General features: G+C 41.9%; 1 protein-coding gene across 2 annotated transcripts in view; it reads right to left on the bottom strand.

The window, feature by feature from the left end:
• CDC42BPG (CDC42 binding protein kinase gamma) overlaps window positions 1-20967 on the bottom strand; it is a 115397-nt gene that overhangs the window by 3647 nt on the left and 90783 nt on the right. The window contains exons 23-35 of one of the 2 annotated variants that reach the window (XM_063438262.1): window positions 15371-15439; window positions 12117-12225; window positions 11876-12009; window positions 10558-10685; window positions 9795-9876; window positions 9242-9458; window positions 8585-8647; window positions 7543-8136; window positions 7341-7438; window positions 1597-1681; window positions 1147-1267; window positions 901-1018; window positions 56-134 (exon numbers count right to left, since the gene is read on the bottom strand). In XM_063438262.1, the coding sequence (XP_063294332.1) occupies window positions 56-134; window positions 901-1018; window positions 1147-1267; window positions 1597-1681; window positions 7341-7438; window positions 7543-8136; window positions 8585-8647; window positions 9242-9458; window positions 9795-9876; window positions 10558-10685; window positions 11876-12009; window positions 12117-12225; window positions 15371-15439 (1897 nt within the window). The remainder of the gene's footprint in view (window positions 1-55; window positions 135-900; window positions 1019-1146; window positions 1268-1596; window positions 1682-7340; window positions 7439-7542; window positions 8137-8584; window positions 8648-9241; window positions 9459-9794; window positions 9877-10557; window positions 10686-11875; window positions 12010-12116; window positions 12226-15370; window positions 15440-20967) is intronic. The other variant, XM_063438263.1, reaches the window with a different exon arrangement.

Raw genomic sequence — 20967 nt, 5'->3', positions numbered from 1 at the left:
AGTCTAGAGCGGCCATTACCAACATATATCTTGTGGTGTGATTGAACTTTATTACCCTGGTCACTGCTGGATGACAGGGGTCTTCCTGATGCAGTTATGTCTTGCCCACTGCTTCTTCTCTTCTCTTCCTGAGCCTGACAAGGTAATAATACAATATTAGTGTTAGTGCTGGATTAGACAAATAAGGCAAGCCAAAAGCAACAATATCATGTAACTGAACTCTGCTTGATTTTTTCAGTTACAGAAATACTATAGTCACCAATACAATTTTAGCTTCATGAAGCAGTTCTAGTGTATAGATCATGCCACTGTAGTCGCATTGCTCAATTCTCTGCCATTTAAGAGTTAAATAACTCTGGTTATGCAGTCTTAGACACACCTCCCTGCATGTGACTTACACAGCCTTCCTAAAAGCTTCCTGTAAAGAGTCATCTAATTTTTATACAACTTTTACTGCAAATTCGGTTTAATTAAAAATGTATTATCTCCTGCTCTGTTAATTGCTTGCTAGACCCTACAGGAGTCTATTGTATGTAGTTAAAGTACAAATTGTAGAGCAGGAGACAAAAAACATTTTGCAGTCATGCAGGCTGTGTCAGTCACAGCCAGAAACAAAAGTGATTTAACTGCTAAACGGCAATGAATTGAGCAGTGAAACTGATCTATACACCAAAACTGCTTCCTTAAGCTAAAGTTGTTTGGGTGACTGTAGTGCCCCTTTAATATGTTTGAAATAGAAAGCAGATACGTAGGGATTGAATACCACTGTAACAAACGTAAAATTTAATGCAGAAAAGTATTAGAGGAGAGCAATGCAGGCGATGCCCTAGAAGACAGATGACGTGGTTTAACCAACCATTCTACATGCTCTTGTGCTATAATCTCTGATTACATACTTACCACTGGGAGGTCTTTTAGCTGATGTTTTCCATCTCCAGGCCCCACGTGAACTAAATGGTTAAAGTTCTTAGGGTTTGATATTAACTTTGACCTCAACTGCGGGTCTTTCATCATCACCCTGCATGGGACAGTGGAAAGAAAGACAATACGGTTTTCCAAATAGTTACGTTAGAAATATGTGAAAGGCACAATTTCAAAAGAAAATCTTGCAACAAAAATCACCGGTTTCACGTTTAATGCTCCTACCTCCTCTGCTGTTGCCGCTCCTCATCTGATATTCGGAAGGAGAAATGCCTCTTGCTTTTTGTTTTGAGCATTTGTCTTCTACTATTATCCGATGTCTCTGGTACATCAAATTCATCGTGATCTGTGTGAAAAAGATATGGCTGTAAGACTTCTTTTGGAGGACAATGCGGATTATAAAACAAGTTAAATGATTGTGTGGCTTACAGCTTTATATACACAAGCTGAAATTTGTAAGTGTAAATTGAGAAGGAAAAATGTAAAATTGGGTTCTACTGCTTTTTTGTATAGAGAGAACTATAGAAAAATCATGAATATTTAATACCCGTATTTTATTTATTTTTAATCAAATCAGGCTGCCTGGGATGACCGTATGCTCACTCTACCCAGTAGAATATACCACAGTGCATGAAGTACATATACAATACAGCAGAAATCCATGAAATGACTGACCAGCTAATTTATTATGTAGATACACTAAGCGGACTTTCTCACTACCGAAGAGACAGAGGGAACCCTCGTAGTTTAGAGGACGAACCTAAATAGAAAAAATTAAAATAAAATGATCAGGTAAATTAGCACATTCCATTTAGTAAATAATTTTCTATATAGCAAATCTCATGTGTTGTAAAATAATTATTAATTGTTATTATATATAGGCTTCCTCTGAGTCAAACTGGCTTGTTTATGATTTCAAATACATGCACTCTCCTTTTGGATGTACTAAATCCAAATTGCACATTTGAGGCTAAAATAGGGGGTGTGAATTTTTTTTCCAACTTAGCTATTTTAGCCCCAATTTTGCCATACTGATTTATTTAGTAAAATTTGATATTTAGTGAAAACTGACAAAGAGTGCTTTGTACACACATGCACGAAGATGATCACAACAGAAGCGGACTCCTGGAAACTTTCATACAGTGACAGATTACACAATGATTGGGTTTTATTTATAAAATATTTTACCAGGATGGATACATTGAGATTTATCTTGTTTTCAAGTATGTCCTGGGTCCATAAAACATTGCATTGTTACAATAGGATAAAATATATATATATATATACACACACACAGTGGTGTATCTTGGTTTTGTGCTGCCCTAGGCAGGACAAAACTCAGACACCCCCCTCCCCACGCGCGCGCGCACGCGCCACCCCCACCCAACCCTTCCCCCCTGCCCCGCCTTCTAAATACACACACATTCACTGAGAGATACGCATACACTAGCTAACACACACACAGTCAGACACACACAGTCGGACACACACACACTAACAAACACACAAAGTCGGACACACACACTAACAGACACACACAGTGAGACACACACACTAACAGACACACACAGTGAGACACACACACTAACAGACACACACAGTGAGACACACACACTAACAGACACACACAGTGAGACACACACACTAACAGACACACACAGTCGGACACACACACTAACAAACACACACAGTCTGACACACACACACAGTCTGACACACACACACAGTCTGACACACACACACAGTCGGACACACACAGTGAGACACACACAGTGAGACACACACTAACAAACACACACAGTCAAACACACACAGTCAGACACACACAGTCAGACACACACAGTCAGACACACACAGTCAGACACACACAGTCAGACACACACAGTCAGACACACACAGTCAGACACACACAGTCAGACACACACAGTCAGACACACACAGTCAGACACACACAGTCAGACACACACAGTCAGACACACACAGTCAGACACACACAGTCAGACACACACAGTCAGACACACAGTCAGACACACAGTCAGACACACAGTCAGACACACAGTCAGACACACACTAACAGACACACACACTATCAGACACACACACACTATCAGACACACACACACTATCAGACACACACACACTATCAGACACACACACACTATCAGACACACACACACACTATCAGACACACACACACACTATCAGACACACACACACACTATCAGACACACACACACTATCAGACACACACACACTATCAGACACACACACACACACACTATCAGACACACACACACTATCAGACACACACACACTATCAGACACACACACACACACACACACACACTATCAGACACACACAGTCAGAGAAACACACACTCACATTAACACATTTTTTTTTTTACTCCCCCCCCCCCCCCCCCCGCCTCCCTACCTTTGGGAATGCTGGGGGTGGGGGGGTTCTCCCATTCCCTGGTGGTCCAGTGGCTGCAGGACGGCACTGGCGGGCAGGCTGGGCGGCCGGCGAGGGAGCTCTTCCCCTGAGCTCTCTGCTCAGCTCCCTTGCGCGCCGCCCGCAGAGTGAGGCTGGGAGGCAGAGCCGGAATATGACGTCATATTCCGGCTCCCAGTCTCACTCTGCGGGCGGCGCGCGAGGGAGCTGAGCAGAGAGCTCAGCTCAGGGGAAGAGCTCTCTCGCCGGCCGCCCAGCAACCAGCAACCAGCCCAGCATGTCTGTTAGCCGCAAGGCTAACAAGACATTTGCCTTGGGCATTTGGGGGCGGCGTTTTTTGCCGCCCCCTGGAAAATGCCGCCCAAGGCAAATGCCTTGTTTGCCTCGCGGCTAATACGCCCCTGCACACACACACAAATTTAATACACAACAGGTAATAAATATATTTATTCATGACAGGTGCATTCTGTGCTGAGGTATAATGCCATAGATCTCTTAAAAGATTTTAGATTGAATAAAGATTTGACTGTGTCCCTGAGGTTATTCCATAATTGTAGTGCTCTGTAGGAAAAGGAGGATCGAGCCACTTTATTTTTGTATTACAGTAGGCTAAATATTGTGGTAGTACTGGATCGGAGGTGGGAACAGCCGGGGAGAGCATTCTACATAATGCTCTTATGCTGGAAAGATGAAGAGTGCGTCAGGATTCCAGCGGTGGCCAGTTTAGCTCTTTTAACATGTCACAGTGGTGGGTAAAGTAATTACATTCTGGTACAAAGCAGCAAAACAAATTATATAACGTATTAAAGTTTATTAAGGTGGGTTTGCGGTGCGGATGCATGCACTACATCCCCATAATCAATGACCGGCATTAGCATTTTGTTTCCTTACTGTAGGGCTTAGGTAGGATTTGACAAGGGCACCTAGTTTTGAGTAAAGTTTTGAAGGGATTTTTTCAATGTGAAGGCCAAAGGATAGATTGGGGTTTAGCAACATACCTAGATAGTTAAAAGAGCAGTCTGCTGTCAGTGTGCTATTTGAATTTGTTCGGATACACAGTTGTTGATTTTGTAGTTTACGTAATTTAGGTACAGTTCCAAAGATCATTGTAACAGTTTTGTCAGTGTTTAGGAAGAGTTTGTTATCCGCTATCCACTTTTCTACCTGTGTGAACTGGTTTTGGAGCACAGCCTCATGCTGCGGTAGCTTGGGTTTACTAGCGTAGATTACAGTGTCGGCTGCATACACGTGTACAGTTGAGGATTTGCAGACGTTAATCGACCACTATAGTGCCAGTACAACATACTTGTTTTCCTGGCACTATAGTGCCCTGAGGGTGCCCCCACCCTCAGGGCCCCCCTCCCGCCGGGCTCTAGGGGGAGGAAGGGGTTAAACTTAGCTCTTTCTCCAGCTCCAGGCGGGGGACTCTGCTGCTCCTCCTCTCCTCCTCCTCGGCTGAATGCGCATGCGTGGCATGAGCCGCGCGCGCATTCAGCCAGTCCATAGGAAAGCATTCTCAATGCTTTCCTATGGACGCTGGCGTCTTCTCACTGTGAAAATCACCGTGAGAAGCGCGGAAGCGCCTCTAGCGGCTGTCAATGAGACAGCCACTAGAGGCTGGATTAACCCTATTATAAACATAGCAGTTTCTCTGAAACTGCAATGTTTATAGAAAAAAGAGTTAAACCTAGCTGGACCTGGCATCCAGACCACTTCATTAAGCTGAAGTGGTCTGGGTGCCTATAGTGGTCCTTTAAGGTTAGACATTCTGGCAAATTAAGGACGCTATTGATATCAAAACAACTTTAGTTTATGAAACAGCTTTGGTGTAAAGATCATGTCCCTGTAGTGTCACTGCACAATTTTCTGCCATTTAGGAGTTAAACCACTTTGTTTATGCAGTCCTAGCCACACCTCCTTGCATGTGACTTGCACAGTCTTCCTAAGCACTTCCTGTAAAGAGACATCCAATGCATTAAAAAATAAAAATAAATAAATAACCTGTGCAATAAAGGAGGCTTAATTTAGAATTTCTTTACCTCTTGCTCTACTAATAACCTGCTAGACTCCGTAGGAGCTTCCTGTGTGTAATTTAAAGGGACACTATAGTCACCTGAACAACTTTAGCTTAATGAAGCAGTTTTGGTGTATAGAACATGCCCCTGCAGCCTCACTGCTCAATCCTCTGCCATTTAGGAATTAAACCCCTTTGTTTATGAACCCTAGACACACCGCCCTGCATGTGACTTGCACACCCTTCCATAAACACTTCCTGTAAAGAGAGCCCTATTTAGGCTTTCTTTATTGCAAGTTCTGTTTAATGAAGATTTTCTTATCCTCTGCTATGTTAATAGCTTGCTAGACCCTGCAAGAGCCTCCTGTATGTGATTAAAGTTCAATTTAGAGATTGAGATACAATTATTTAAGGTAAATTACATCTGTTTAAAAGTGAAACCAGTTTTGCATAAACAGGGCTGCATAAACAGAAACAAAGTGATTTAACTCCTAAATGACAGTGAATTGAGCAGTGAAATTGCAGGGGAATGATATATACACTCAAACTGCTTTATTTAGGTAAAGTAATTTAGGTGACTATAGTGTTCCTTTAAGTTCAATTAACAGAGAAGGAGAAACGCCATGATAAGCAGTCGCATGTATAATGGGCTCCTCACCTAAAATCGCCCTATTACGTGCAAAAATATCCATCCTGTTGAGCAGTCGACTTCTAAAGCTACCCGACTGTGTTTGGGACCTCCTGGGCACCTGTTGGTGCGATTCTTTCACTTTCCTGCAGCGGAGCTTTGATCCTGCAAAAATCAAGGCCTAGCACGATCTTGTCTGAGAGTGGCGGACGCACTCAGTGGCCTTACGCGGACTAAACGGCGGCTAAGTTCTGAATTCTCGCAAATTCTGCACTTTGCATTCAAATTTTATCGTCATACAATCTGTCAAGCCAAAATTCTCTGTTTACGTGCATGATGTAAATGGTGAAATGGAATGCAATACGTGTGGCATGCATTGCACTGGGAAATACTGGATATATTACTTCCTGACTGCACTAGCATCCTAGGCGGCAAAGAAAGGCCTAATGTGCTCCTTCCTGCCCTGGGAAGCAGAGGCTGCAAGCCCCAGATGCAGCCTTTCATTCTCTCCAGTCGGCTCTCAACCTAGAGCTACTACCTGTAATGAGGAACAATGAGGTTCTGCCCATCAGTCTATCGGCTGTGCCTACAAACCACTAAAGACATCTAGACCATTTTGTCTCCATGAAGTAGTCTGGGTGCAGTGGCCCAGTAGGTTTAACCAATCAATGTCAAATATGGGCATTTTGTAGAAACTGCAATGTTTACATAGCAGGGTTAAACACACCTTTCGTGTGTGTCTGTCTTGACAGCCACTAGAGGTGCATCCGCTCCAATGGCTTTTAAAGAGTTTTACTCTGTCACACGACTGACATCCATGAGGACGTCAAACTTCATCAAAAGCTGCTCATAGGAAAGCGGTGGATTCAGTGTTTCCCTATGAGAAGCATTTGATTGGAGAATCGCATGGGCTTCTATCTGCAATGATGCTTTACGAGATTAATTTCACTGGTCGAGAAACTGAAGGGTCAGCAGACAAGGTATCTTTGTGGGAGAATCTGCCGCGGGGACTGTAATGTGGCACTATTAAATAAAAGTAACGTTTTTAAATCTAATTTATTTAAATTTCTAATTTCAAGATGGGGAGAAGCCTAAATGTAACTAGGGACTACTAGAGCATTATATCAATAGGAATGAATGCTTGTATAGTTAACAATATCATGTTACTTTAATGGCTTATATGTCTACATGCCCTGTAAGAGAGGAAGCGTTGACAATCCATAGGTTTTATTGCCACAAAAAGATATATGGAAAAGACGACAACTAAAAATAAATAAATGGAATACAATTCTGTAAATAGGTTTATAGAAGAGAGGTTGTCTTACTTTTTTCAGAGGGACAGTCTGTATCCACTCGCTTTTCCGAACATCAAAAATGTCTACTGCATTCTCACTGAAAACAGTAAGGTGAGGAGCCGTGTATACTGTAAAGAAAACCAAATGAATTTAGATATATAGACAGACTGACAGACCCTCATCTCTGTCAAAAGGTAAGATTGTTTTTGATGCATTTATTATTTAAACTCACCACAACTGACTGGCGGTGCAGGCCACATTATTTCCTGTGCTCTAGATTTCTTCCCCTGTGCGTCCACAAAAACTCCAAATATAGAAAAACACAGGAGAAATTCACTGAGTGTTACCCTAGCCGCGCAGAGTGCATCAGGTGCACCTTGTGTCAAGAACGACAATTTGGGCTCATCTGGACTTGGCAGGTGTAGAGGAGCACCCTCATTTAGAAGGGGGTAGATGGAAAACCCTGAGGGGTATCCAACACAGAGACGTTCCCCCAAGATGTCCATACACTGCACCACTCCAGGGGCTTGAAACTCCTTGATACGACGTGGTAGGCCCTTCCTGTTAGTCAGTTGGAAACAGATGACCTGCCTTTTGGAGGCAGAACACAGTATGGCAGACGAGGCTTGACACACCATGTCAGAGGCTAGAGCTTGACAGCCTCTGGCCTCTGGAATTTTCACACCTGGGGAATCTGGTGAGTCAAGGAGATCCCAGGAGAATAGGCGGACACTGTGGCTTTTTCCACAAAGCACAGCCAACTGCTGGGCCTCAGGGATTGAGCGCAGAGCTAGGACTCTCTTACAATCTCCTAGCTGGGTGATCTCTACAAAAACAAACAAACAAAAAAAACTGAGAATGGGACAAATTAAATCTGAGAGCAATTAGAGAAATGAAATATACATGATCAAAATAATTCACATGGAAACATGTTTTAGAAAATTATTTCTAAGTGACTTTAGAATTTACAAAACAGTTCCCTAAACACTAGTAAAATGATATGGGGACATTTCATAGAGAATCACAGTGTGAGACTCTAGTTAGAAAAGGAAAACACATTGAAATGGAGAATATATTTTGCTTCTTGGCTCCGTAACAGCTCTACTCTTTAAACAGATCATGAAAGAGATGTATGTTGAAATGTACTGCTGAAGTCCTGTCCAGACCACACAACTCATGATTGCACATTGAAAACAAAGGACAGCAATGTGATTTTATATTTGTAAGACAGACGGTTGTAAAATAAAAATTTTGCGAATTCTTACAATTCTTACCATTTTTATTCACATATAGTAGGAAAAGTCCTTCTTCAGTCCCCAGAGCAATTCTTTCCTGATCTGAAAAAGTAAAGCACAAAAAATATACAATACTATGTATACAATTCTTAGTATGTGTACATTCACATCAGCATTCAAACGCCAACACTAAACACACCCTTGCATTAAAATGCCAACCCAACATACAAAACATACATATGCATTACATACACACACACCTCTGCATTGAAACTTACACACTAAACACACACATACATTTCAATCAAATAGCAACAATACATACAAATACATAACTGCAGTCAAAAGCCAGCACTACAAACAAACGCACTCCTACTCTATACAAAAACATGCTTACAGTGTTTAAACAAACACTGCTCAGACATACAACCCTGAAAGGATGAACAAATGGTTGATTCTGGCAAAGCATTGTGGGATTTGCACAACAGTTGAGGTTCTACCTTTTGGTCACCCTTGTGCTTGACGGGGGCACAACATTTTTTTGTACCAGGGACCTCTCTCTACTGCAGGGCACTAAGCAGTAGCGGAACTAATGTAAAGGACAAGCTTATAGTTCAAGCTGTCGCCTGCTTGTAGAAGAGTCTAATTCCCTGTTGATATAGGAGACCCTTCTATTGTTTATTTGTTGACCATTACCTATGATCGTGGCACACAGAGCTGTGCGTATGAGAGGAAGGGCACTATCATAGGCTTCTTTTAATACACGGACGGACCGGTTCTGAGGTTTCTGATCCCGCAAAAGTGTATGAAGCTCACTCAGCACCTGCACCCACTTCTGCATGTCCTCTTCAGTGTCGGCCAGCAGCAGCTGGGAGGACGTGGTTTGTGGAGACCAGAGCTGAGAGTAGGCCACCTGTGGAGTATAGAATTGCAATATGTGACTTTGCATATAAGCAACTTTTATTTTGCTCTATAGGAGAAAACACAAAATATATTGTTTTAATATCACACAGCCCTCTCATTCTCCTAGTACTGTACCAAACGCCCTCATCTCACTGAATTGGCAACATGAAAAATTGTCCATTAGTAGGTTAATTGTCAAGGAAATCTTTTTCCCCGACTACATCTGAATTCCTCTTCACAAGTTCTACAAAAACAGTACCTGCTATTGAAACTCACAGACTCTGCACATCTTCACAGACCCACTATAAAAGTTTCCGTCACAGAACTTCAAGTCAGTGAGACTTACCCGGAATATACACGGGATGTCTTTAGGGCTAGCGTGGATGACATCAGATTCAAACACAGAACTAACGGAGAAATGTTCATCCCTAGGAAGACAAAGGAATGAATAGTGGCTGTAGTTTATCCGACTGTATGGCATTATTTTTTTTATTTTTTTTACATGTTACAACTTTAAATTGTGTTTTATTCATTAATCTACCAACTTTATAGCCTTATATAGATATTCCCGTCTTTTTAGTAAGATTCTACTAAATAGAAAGGTTATCCTATCCAGGGCCATCTTAGATGCACTAAAACTTGCTTTATTTTATCAGCATTTCAGTCAATGATGTATTATAAATCACATTTATCCTTATGATCTAGCAATCATGGACATCCAGTGTGTGGACCGTGTTTGAGCAGCCATTTTAAGGAGATGGGAACTGGGCTGTTTAACCCAAGAAATATTAAACAAGGCAAATTGTATGACTAGTCCAGGGGTAGGCAATCTGCGGCCCTCCAAATGTTTTGGACCAAATCTCCCTTGATCCTTTGCTAGCATTATGGCCCTGGAGGGCCGCAGATTGCCCACCCCTGGACTAGTCCATCAACATTCATATTTTCCTTAATGGTTAATTATGATTTTAGATACAGTCAGAACCACATACAATTCTGTATCTTCTAAACATAAAATGTCTCAAGCTAGTGATAATTACAAATATTGCATCTGTGTAATAAAAGGGGATACAAATGTTTTGGAATTCAAGCCTTTAAGACTTAGAGCTCACCTCATATCGATAGCCTGTATAATAGTTGTGCTGCCCTGTGAACCAGCATCATAAATAAGGATCCTGAAGTCACTTAAAATAACATAGGCTCGCTGCCACCCTTTCTTGACTCCAGTAGGCTTCGGGATCTAAGGACACAAACGGCAATAGACACAGACCGAATGAAAAAGAATAATGAATTCAGGCACAAATAAAGAATTTAAGAAAATTGAGGTTTCTTCTTTAGTCATGCTAAACCCTCTCTAAATGGATTTGTGATGTCACTCATTGCCTTTGGATTGGGCTATTGGATGCCATAAAAGAAAGGACTGCGTATTGCCCTGTATTATAGAGCAGTAATTGGAAAATCGTATCAAGGGGTAGAGTTGGACCTCTTTAAAGAGGTTGTTGTTTCCCAAATTTATATCTGCAGCTTTATGGTGCTCATAGCTTCTTATTGAGTCAGGGGTTGAGAACATTGTGTTGGATTGGCAGAGTCCAACAAGTGAGGATACATACTCTAATTTGAAGGTCCAACTAGTACCCCACAATCTTTAAATTTCAACAGGCAACCATGCCTTCCTAGCTACAAAAATAAATGTATATACATTTTAAAAAACAAAAAACAAACTACTCAACTACAATTCTCATCTTTCCTCAGGTGTCAAAGAAACTACGGGACACTAGGGCCTGGGAGCTCATACAAAGAGAATGTTATGTGTTTGTGGTTGTTGGGACTGGATGGGGTAGTGAGGTCAGAAAGGGAGAGAACATCAGTGGAATTACCAGGCAGCAGACTTTTTGTTCTCTTGTATTGTATTGTATAGTATTCACTGTATATGTTTATGATTTTCTTTCCGGAATCCTTACTTGTCTTACATCAGGTAATCTCTAGCTATAGGAAGGACGAGCTATGGTCTAGAAAACTGAACTATGCTACTGTACTCCCATGACACATGCAGACTTGTATGTTTCTGACTGTGAGACAGTTCACCTCTTCAGATTGTCAATCATTACATTGTAGTTCTTTGAAACTTCAATAGAAATATAATTGGAAAATGAAATTACAACAGCCACCACAGAAAAAACAAACAAACAAAAAAAATCACAGCAATAAAACAATGTTAGAATGAAGACATCTAGTAATGACTTTCTGCAAATTGAAATCAGCCCAGTTTCATAAAATAGGTACTAACTATTCATGAAGCAATCTATAAAATGTGAGGATTATCCAACTCCAGGTATGCCACTCACTGCCATTAAAAATATTGCTAAATGCAATATTTATATGCCAATTGCCGATTTCTTATTGCCACTTTACATACAAAATAAGAAATACCGATAAGTGTCCTTCTAGTGCCGTTCCGCTTCCGGTGACTGGATCCACGCCAAGGATCTTCGTTATCTGGCTAGGAGGTGATGGGCAAAGTGTGGCACCTTCGGAGCAGGAAACGTGGCACATGTAACCACATACTGAAAAGAGAAATATAGTGGAATCAAATTAATAGACTGACAACGTTTACAAGATTTGATTAATGGCACAAGGAACAAAAGAAAAAATATAAAAAGTTTTATCTTACCTTCACAGCAAACTCCCTGCCGAACCAGTCCAATCATAACAGACTTACACCGCAGGCATTTTGTTGGAGACGTAAAATTTTTCACTTTAAAAGTGTGTGGCTTGGGCTGCTTAATAAATAAAAATGGATAAAAATGACTTGAAATATTCCAAAATAATTTTCAACAAGTGCATTCTAAAAACCTTCTTAAAGAATGTTTTATGGACTCAGGACATACATGAAAACTAGAGAAATCTCAATGTATCCTTCCTGGAGAAAATATCTTATAAATTATTAAATGAAAATCCATAAGAGCTCAATAAATTTTCTTTCCCTTCTCTCTGGTGCTTTTTCTGAAATGGCCTTCTTAATTGCTTTTTATTTTCCTTTTTCTTATTCCGTGTTAATTTGCTGATTTTATAAATACAATAATTTGACGCATGTTCCACAAAGGATACATTTACAAAAATATATATCACAGGTTTCCTAATGGATGTAAAGTCTCTCATTTTGTCTGTACCTTCCACACTGGTTGACTGGTAGATAAAAGTAGTGAATATTGCAATAATTTACCTCCGTAAGTCCCACCTTTACCATGTTGCAAAGGAACCGTGGTTCAATTTCTTTCACTCACCACAAGCTATTATCTACACCCCTGCTGCCTTTACATTAGCATTACCAGTTTCTCCAGGAACCCAGACTGCTAATCAGACCCACCAGCTCTCAAACTGTTTATTGATCGAAATACAGCTACATTTTTGTAGCCTACTTAGTTGTCAATTCAACATTATTGGTATTTTTTTGTCTGTTAACTGTTCTTCTCCTGGATAATTTTTTGAAATGTCCACTATCCATTTCCTACTACAATTCCAATTTGTCTCATTAGATAACATTAACTCTAATTTATAAGATAGTATTTTTCTTATTTTTGTACATCATCTATTAATAGAAGCTGTGGATAACTCATAAAAAGCAAAACCAAATATAAGAATCATAAAATATATGTATGGGCTGTGGTCCTTTGGTTAATTTTTACCAATATGTGGTGATTTACCAGTATTGCTGCTGATTTCTGCTTTTTTGGTTTATGTGTATTTGTGTTTTTATATATTATCTCCAACTTTTATATCCAATTAGTGGACATGCCACCCTTTTTTTGTAATCGCTACCATTTATAGGACTACTATAGTCACCCAGACCACTTCAGCTAAATGAAGTGGTCTGGGTGACAGGTCCCCCTAGTTTTAACCCTGCAGCTGAAAACATGGCAGTTTCAGAGGTTAATCCAGCCTCTAGTGGCCATCTCCCTGGACGTCCTTATGGAGTACAGCGTCAAAGAAGATCCCCATAGGGAAGCATCCAGTAATGCTTTCCTATGGGCGGGTTTGAATGTGCGCGCACCTCTGGCAGCGCATTCGACTCCACTCGGGAGCAGACGTGGCGGGGAGGAGAGGTCACCAGCACCGATGTAGCCCGGGGCTGGGTTAAGGTAAGTGGCTGAAGGGATTTTAACCCATTCAGCGCCGAGGGAGGCGGGCACTCCGAGAGCCTATAGTGCCAGGAAAATGGGTTTTCGTGGCACTATAGGATCCCTTTAATTGCTGCTGTTAATTTTATTTTACAGTTCGGTTGTAGATACTTAAAGTGAGCACTTTGTTTCAGATAACTGCATTCCATCTGCTACTTTAATATTATATTTTATGTTAGAGTGTAGCAGCTTTAGTGTGTGGTGTGTGATGTATATTTGTTTTAGGTTTTATTTGTGCACAGTTCGATTGCCATTATTTTACCCATTTTCTGTGTTCCGTGTTAATTTTTATAAAGTGTTAGTTTTTGATAATTTTGAGGTGCAGTCACTATTTATGTAATTTAACAATGTCTATTGGTTCCTTCTTGTATGTTGCTATGTTGGAAAATAGAATTGAAAACAAATCAGCACATTGAGTATTCATTTGTTGATTTTAAGTGATGTAGCTGCTTGGCTCTCTGATTTAATGTTTAGGCATTAGTTGTATGTTTGCGTTTCTCTTTTACCAATAAAACACAAAATGGCAACAAAACATAATTACTTAATAAGGAGGGATATTCAAGCAAACCAGGTTATATTTCATGCCCTCTGTATTTAGAAAAGTGACCCTGAAATGCCAGTAGGGTGCAGATGACATCACAGCAATATGTAAACTCCTCAATGGCTCGGTCTTATCAGATAGAAGCTGCGTAATAAATTTGGAACAAATATTGACAGTACTATACTATCTCTATAAGAATAGTAGTAATGGAGCAGTATCCGTTTATAAATCTTGCAGGAAAAAATTAGGCTAAATGGAACACTATAGTCACCTAAATTACTTTAGCTAAATAAAGCAGTTTTAGTGTATAGATCATTCCCCTGAAATTTCACTGCTCAATTCACTGTCATTTAGGAGTCAAATCACTTTGTTTCTGTTTATGCAGCCCTAGCCACACCTCCCCTGGCTATGATTGACAGAGCCTGCATGAAAAAAAAATGGTTTCACTTTCAAACAGATGTAATTTACCTTAAATAATTGTATCTCAATCTCTAAATTGAACTGTAATCACATAGAGGAGGCTCTTGCAGGGTCTAGCAATCAATTAACATAGCAGGGGATAAGAAAATCTTAATTAAACAGAACTTGCAATAAAGAAAGCCTAAATAGGGTTCTCTTTACAGGAAGTGTTTATGGAAGGCTGTGCAAGTCACATGCAGGGAGGTGTGACTAGGGTTCATAAACAAAGGGATTTAACTCCTAAATGGCAGAGGATTGAACAGTGAGGCTGCAGGGGCATGTTCTATACACCAAAACTGCTTCATTAAACTAAATTTGTTCAGGTGACTATAGTGTCCCTTTAACCATAAAATGTTGCTGATGACACGTGACACAATCTCACATCAAAATATGTTACAATGTATTGACATGTTACTGTGATGTTGTTCCCTATTCTTGACACAAAGTTGTTCCTGCGTACATTAGGAAAGACAACTGTGTCATATTTGTTTAAGGTTAGGCTTACATAGGATTCAGAATATAATGCGTCTCTAACGCAACATAACATTTTCGACGCGGTCATTTTCTCTGTGACTTTTGGATGCAAGCAACATTTTTAATTACACATTTGACGGTCTAAATGTCCTCTGAGTCGATTCAACAGTAAATCCTGTGCCATTACAAAGGAGATTGTAAAACGACCTCTCTGACACTAGGCCAGTGATTTCAAATTACAAATAGCAGGTTAATGTAAAGTGATGTACATACCTTATCTGAGGCCTCTTCTACGTTTTCTATAAACCCAGCAGATTTCCGGTTTGCTTTATTTTTCACAGACTATAGAGACAAAAATATTTCTGATAAACCATGTGAAAGTCAATTTCAGCAAAGGGAATTGGGTTTCGAATTTGTTTAAAGACACGTTCATGTACAAGCACCAACCAGAAAGGACACTTGTCTGGACCTGGTTCTAACAAACAATGTTGACCTTTTGACCAACATTCAAGTAGGTGAGCACTTGGGAAATAGTGATCACAATATAGTGTCCTTTTAAATAAAAAAAATTCACATGGGGTATACTAAAAGATTTTTAAAAGGCCAATTTCAACTAGATAAGGGCAGCTTTATAATATATTGACTGGCAAACTCTTTAATGGAAAAAAACACTGAGGATAAATGGAATATTTTCAAACAAATATTATAAACTAAGGGACATGTCTCAGTATGTGCCATTGGGTAATAAATATGAAAAACAAATTAAAACCAACGTGGATTAGTGGGAAAGTAAATCAAGAAATTTAAAATAAGAAAAGGAAATTTAAAGCCTTTAAATCCGACAAATCAGAGGCATCCTATAAAAGATATAAGGAAGCCAATAATGCATGTAAAAAGGCGATTAGATTCTCTAAATTACAAAATGAGCAAGTGATAGCCAAAGAGAGCAAAACCAACCCCAAAGCAAGTACATAAATTAAATTTTTTTTTACAAAAATGAAAGTGTAGGTACAATGAAAAACCGGGATGGGGGTGTTCGCTAATGAAGACCAGGTAAAGGCAGAGATTTTAAATAACTTTCTCCTCAGTATATATTAAGGAAGAACCTATGGCTATAGATATGCAAAGGATTGCTGCAAAAAAAAACTTGCAGAAAAAGTTTGAGTCACTCAAGACAAGGTGGTGCAGCAACTAAAGAAAGTAATTATAAACATATCTCCAGGGCCTGATAATATTCACCCATGAGTACTTAAGGAGCCAAGTGTAATCTTTCAAGATTCTTTTCACACTTATATAGAAGATTCTTTTCTTTCAGGAATTGTACTAGGGGATTGAAGGAAAGTAGATGTGGTTCCTGGAAATTATAGACCTGTGAGCTTAACTTCTGTGGCTGGGAAAGTATTTTAAAAGGTATTAAGAGATAATATTCATGAATTTATTGAGAAGAAGATGGTTTTCAGCAAAAATCAGCATGGTCATGTCAAACTAACTTAATTGCATCCTACGAAGAAGTAAGAAGAAGAATAGCTCAGGTTGTTGCAGTGGATGTGATCTACATAGCATAGGTCATGTCAAACTAACTTAATTGCATCCTACGAAGAAGTAAGAAGAAGAATAGCTCAGGTTGTTGCAGTGGATGTGATCTACTTGGATTTTGCCAAGGCATTTGATAGGGTTCCACACAAGATATTAGTGTTTAAACTCAAAAAAGTGGTCTAGATGAAAATTCTTGTTCTTGGATAGAACAGTGGCTTAAAAATAGAGTACAGCGAGTTGTCATTAATCATAAATTTTCAAGCTGGACAAAAGTGGTATATGGTGTCCCTCAGGGTTCTGTTCTGGGACCGCTTCTATTTAAGTTATTTATAAATGATCTTGAACTAAGCATTGTAAAGCACGTTTCAGTGTTTGCAGATGACACCAAACTCTGTAAAGTAATACAATGTGAGCAGGATATTGCTTTGCTGCAGTGGTATTTAGATAGACTGGGCACTCAAATGGCAGATGACATTTAATGTAGAAAAATGCAAAGTTATGCACTTCGGGGTTATAAAATGCACAAGCAATACTCTAAATGGTAGTGAATTAGGGATAACAACACACAAGAAGGATTTGGGAATTGTTATAGACAACAATGTGCAATGTCAATCATCAGTGGCTAAGGCCAGTAAGGTTTTGGCATATATATATATATATATATATATATATCTATATCATTAATTCTCGGGATGAGAATATATTTTTGCCTCTTTATAAATCACTGGTAAGACCACATCTAGAATATGCTGTGCAATTTGGGAACCTGTTCTAAAGAAGGATATCATGGCACTAGAAAAAGTGCAGAGGCGGGCTACAAATTTAATAAAATGAGTTTTACCTACAAAGAAAGGTTAACAAATGTAAACCTCTTTAGTTTAGAAAAACAGCACCTCAGATGGGATATGATAACATTATACAGATATATCCAGGGCCAATACAAACCATTGGAACTCACAAATAGGACTATGCATAGGACATGGGTTTAGACTGGAAAAAATAAGATTTGGTCTAAGGCAAAGGAAAGGGTTTTTGTTTGTTTACAGTAAGAACAATAAGGATGTGGAATTATCTGCCTGAAGATGTGATTTTATCAGAGTCTGTACAGATGTTTAAACAGCAACTAGACGCATACTTGCAAAAACATAATATACACTGCTCAAAAAAATAAAGGGAACACTTAAACAACACAATGTGACTCCAAGTCAATCACACTCCTGTAAAATCAAACGGTCCACTTAGGAAGCAACACTGATTGACAATCAATTTCACATGCTGTTGTGCAAATGGAATAGACAACAGGTGGAAATTATAGGCAAATGGCAAGACACCCCCAATAAAGGAGTGGTTCTGCAGGTGGTGACCACAGACCACTTCTCCGGTCCTATGCTTCCTGGCTGATGTTTTGGTCACTTTTGAATGCTGGCGGTGCTTTCACTCTAGTGGTAGCATGAGACAAAGTCTACAACCCACACAAGTGGCTCGGGTGATGCAGCTCATCCAGGATGGCACATCAATGCGAGCTGTGGCAAGGTTTGCTGTGTCTGTCAGCGTAGTGTCCAGAGCATGGAGGCGCTACCAGGAGACAGGCCAGTACATCAGGAGACGTGGAGGAGGCCAACAACCCAGCAGCAGGACCGCTACCTCTGCCTTTGTGCAAGGAGGAACAAGAGGAGCACTGCCAGAGCCCTGCAAAATGACCTCCAGCAGGCCACAAATGTGCATGTGTCTGCTCAAACGGTCAGAAACAGACTACATGAGGGTGGTATGAGGGCCCGACGTTCACAGGTGGGGGTTGTGCTTACAGCCCAACAACGTGCAGGACGTTTGGCATTTGCCAGAGAACACCAAGATTGGCAAATTCGCCACTGGCGCCCTGTGCTCTTCACAGATGAAAGGTTCACACTGAGCACATGTGACAGACATGACAGAGTCTGGAGACACCGTGGAGAACGTTCTGCTGCCTGCAACATCCTCCAGCATGACCGGTTTAGCAGTGGGGTGGCATTTCTTTGGGGGGCCACATAGCCCTCCATGTGCTCGCCAGAGGTAGCCTGACTGCCATTAGGTACCGAGATGAGATCCTCAGACCCCTTGTGAGACCATATGCTGGTGCGGTTGGCCCCTGGTTCCTCCTAATGCAAGACAATGCTAGACCTCATGTGGCTGGAGTGTGTCAGCAGTTCCTGCAAGACAAAGACATTGATGCTATGGACTGGCCCGCCCATTCCCCAGACCTGAATCCAATTGAGCACATCTGGGACATCATGTCTCACTCCATCCACCAACGTCACGTTGCACCACAGACAGGCCCGGACTGGCCATCGGGCACACCGGGCAAATGCCCGGTGGGCCGCGGTGGCCATGGGCCGAGGCCGGCAGGGAGATCACAGGATCTCCCCTGCCGGTCTTTGCAGGGCCGGCACTATCCGAGCGCCGGCCCTGCAGTAGTCCATGGCGGGCCGGTGGGGAGATCAGAGATCTCCCTCACCGGCCCACATGCAGGATATTGCGGCCGCCGGCGGGGAGAGAGGGAGGGAGCCAGCCTTCCAGCAGAGGAACCCGGCGGAGCTCTAACTTGCAGCTCCGCCGGGTTCCTCTCGCGAGATTCGGAGCGTTGCCATAGCAACGCTCCGGGTCTCGCGAGAGTGAACTCTAGCCTCACAGGCTAGAGTTCACTCACCACTAAGACCACCAGGGATGGTTGGCGGCAGCAGCAGGATTCCCCCTCCCAGGCATAAGGTAAGCAGGGAGGGGGGATATAATCACCCACATCACATCAGCCTCACAGACACCCCTAACACTCACAGCGCACACACACACACACACACACACACACACACACACACACACACACACACACACACACACACACACACACACACACACACACACACACACACACACACACACACACACACACACACACACACACACACACACACACACACACACACACACACACACACACACACACTGCACCCCATAACACTCACAGCACACACACACACACACACACACACACACACTGCACCCCATAACACTCACAGCACACACACACACACACACACACTGCACCCCATAACACTCACAGCACACATACACACACACTGCACCCCATAACACTCACAGCACCAGCACACACACACACACACACACACACACTGCACCCCATAACACTCACAGCACCAGCACACACACACACACACTGCACCCCATAACACTCACAGCACACACTGCACCCCATAACACTCACAGCACACACACACACACACACACACTGCACCCCATAACACTCACAGCACACACACACACACACTGCACCCCATAACACTCACAGCACACACACGCACACACTGCACCCCTAACACTCACAGCACACACACACTGCACCCCTAACACTCACAGCACACATACACACACACTGCACCCCATAACACTCACAGCACCAGCACACACACACACACACTGCACCCCATAACACTCACAGCACACACTGCACCCCATAACACTCACAGCACACACACACACACACACACTGCACCCCATAACACTCACAGCACACACACACACACACACACACACACACACACACACACACACTGCACCCCATAACACTCACAGCACACACACACACACACACACACACACTCTGCACCCCATAACACTCACAGCACACACACACACACTCTGCACCCCATAACACTCACAGCACACACACACACACACTCTGCACCCCTAACACTCACAGCACACACACACACACACTCTGCACCCCTAACACTCACAGCACACACACACACACACACTCTGCACCCCTAACACTCACAGCACACACACACACACTCTGCACCCCATAACACTCACAGCACACACACACACACTCTGCACCCCATAACACTCACAGCACACACACACACACACACACTGCACCCCATAACACTCACAGCACACACACACACACACACACTGCACCCCATAACACTCACAGCACACACACACACACACACACTGCACCCCATAACACTCACAGCACACACACACACACACACTCTCAGCACCACTGACACTCTCAGCACCACTGACACTCTCAGCACCACTGACACTCTCAGCACCACTGACACTCTCAGCACCACTGACACTCTCAGCACCACTGACACTCTCAGCACCACTGACACTCTCAGCACCACTGACACTCTCAGCACCACTGACACTCTCAGCACCACTGACACTCTCAGCACCACTGACACTCTCAGCACCACTGACACTCTCAGCACCACTGACACTCTCAGCACCACTGACACTCTCAGCACCACTGACACTCTCAGCACCAC

This window comes from Pelobates fuscus, chromosome 12, assembly GCF_036172605.1.
Source record: "Pelobates fuscus isolate aPelFus1 chromosome 12, aPelFus1.pri, whole genome shotgun sequence".
Taxonomy (NCBI): Eukaryota; Metazoa; Chordata; class Amphibia; order Anura; family Pelobatidae; genus Pelobates; species Pelobates fuscus.
Note: the sequence above shows the minus strand (reverse complement) of the source record. Positions and strands in the feature narration are given on the sequence as shown.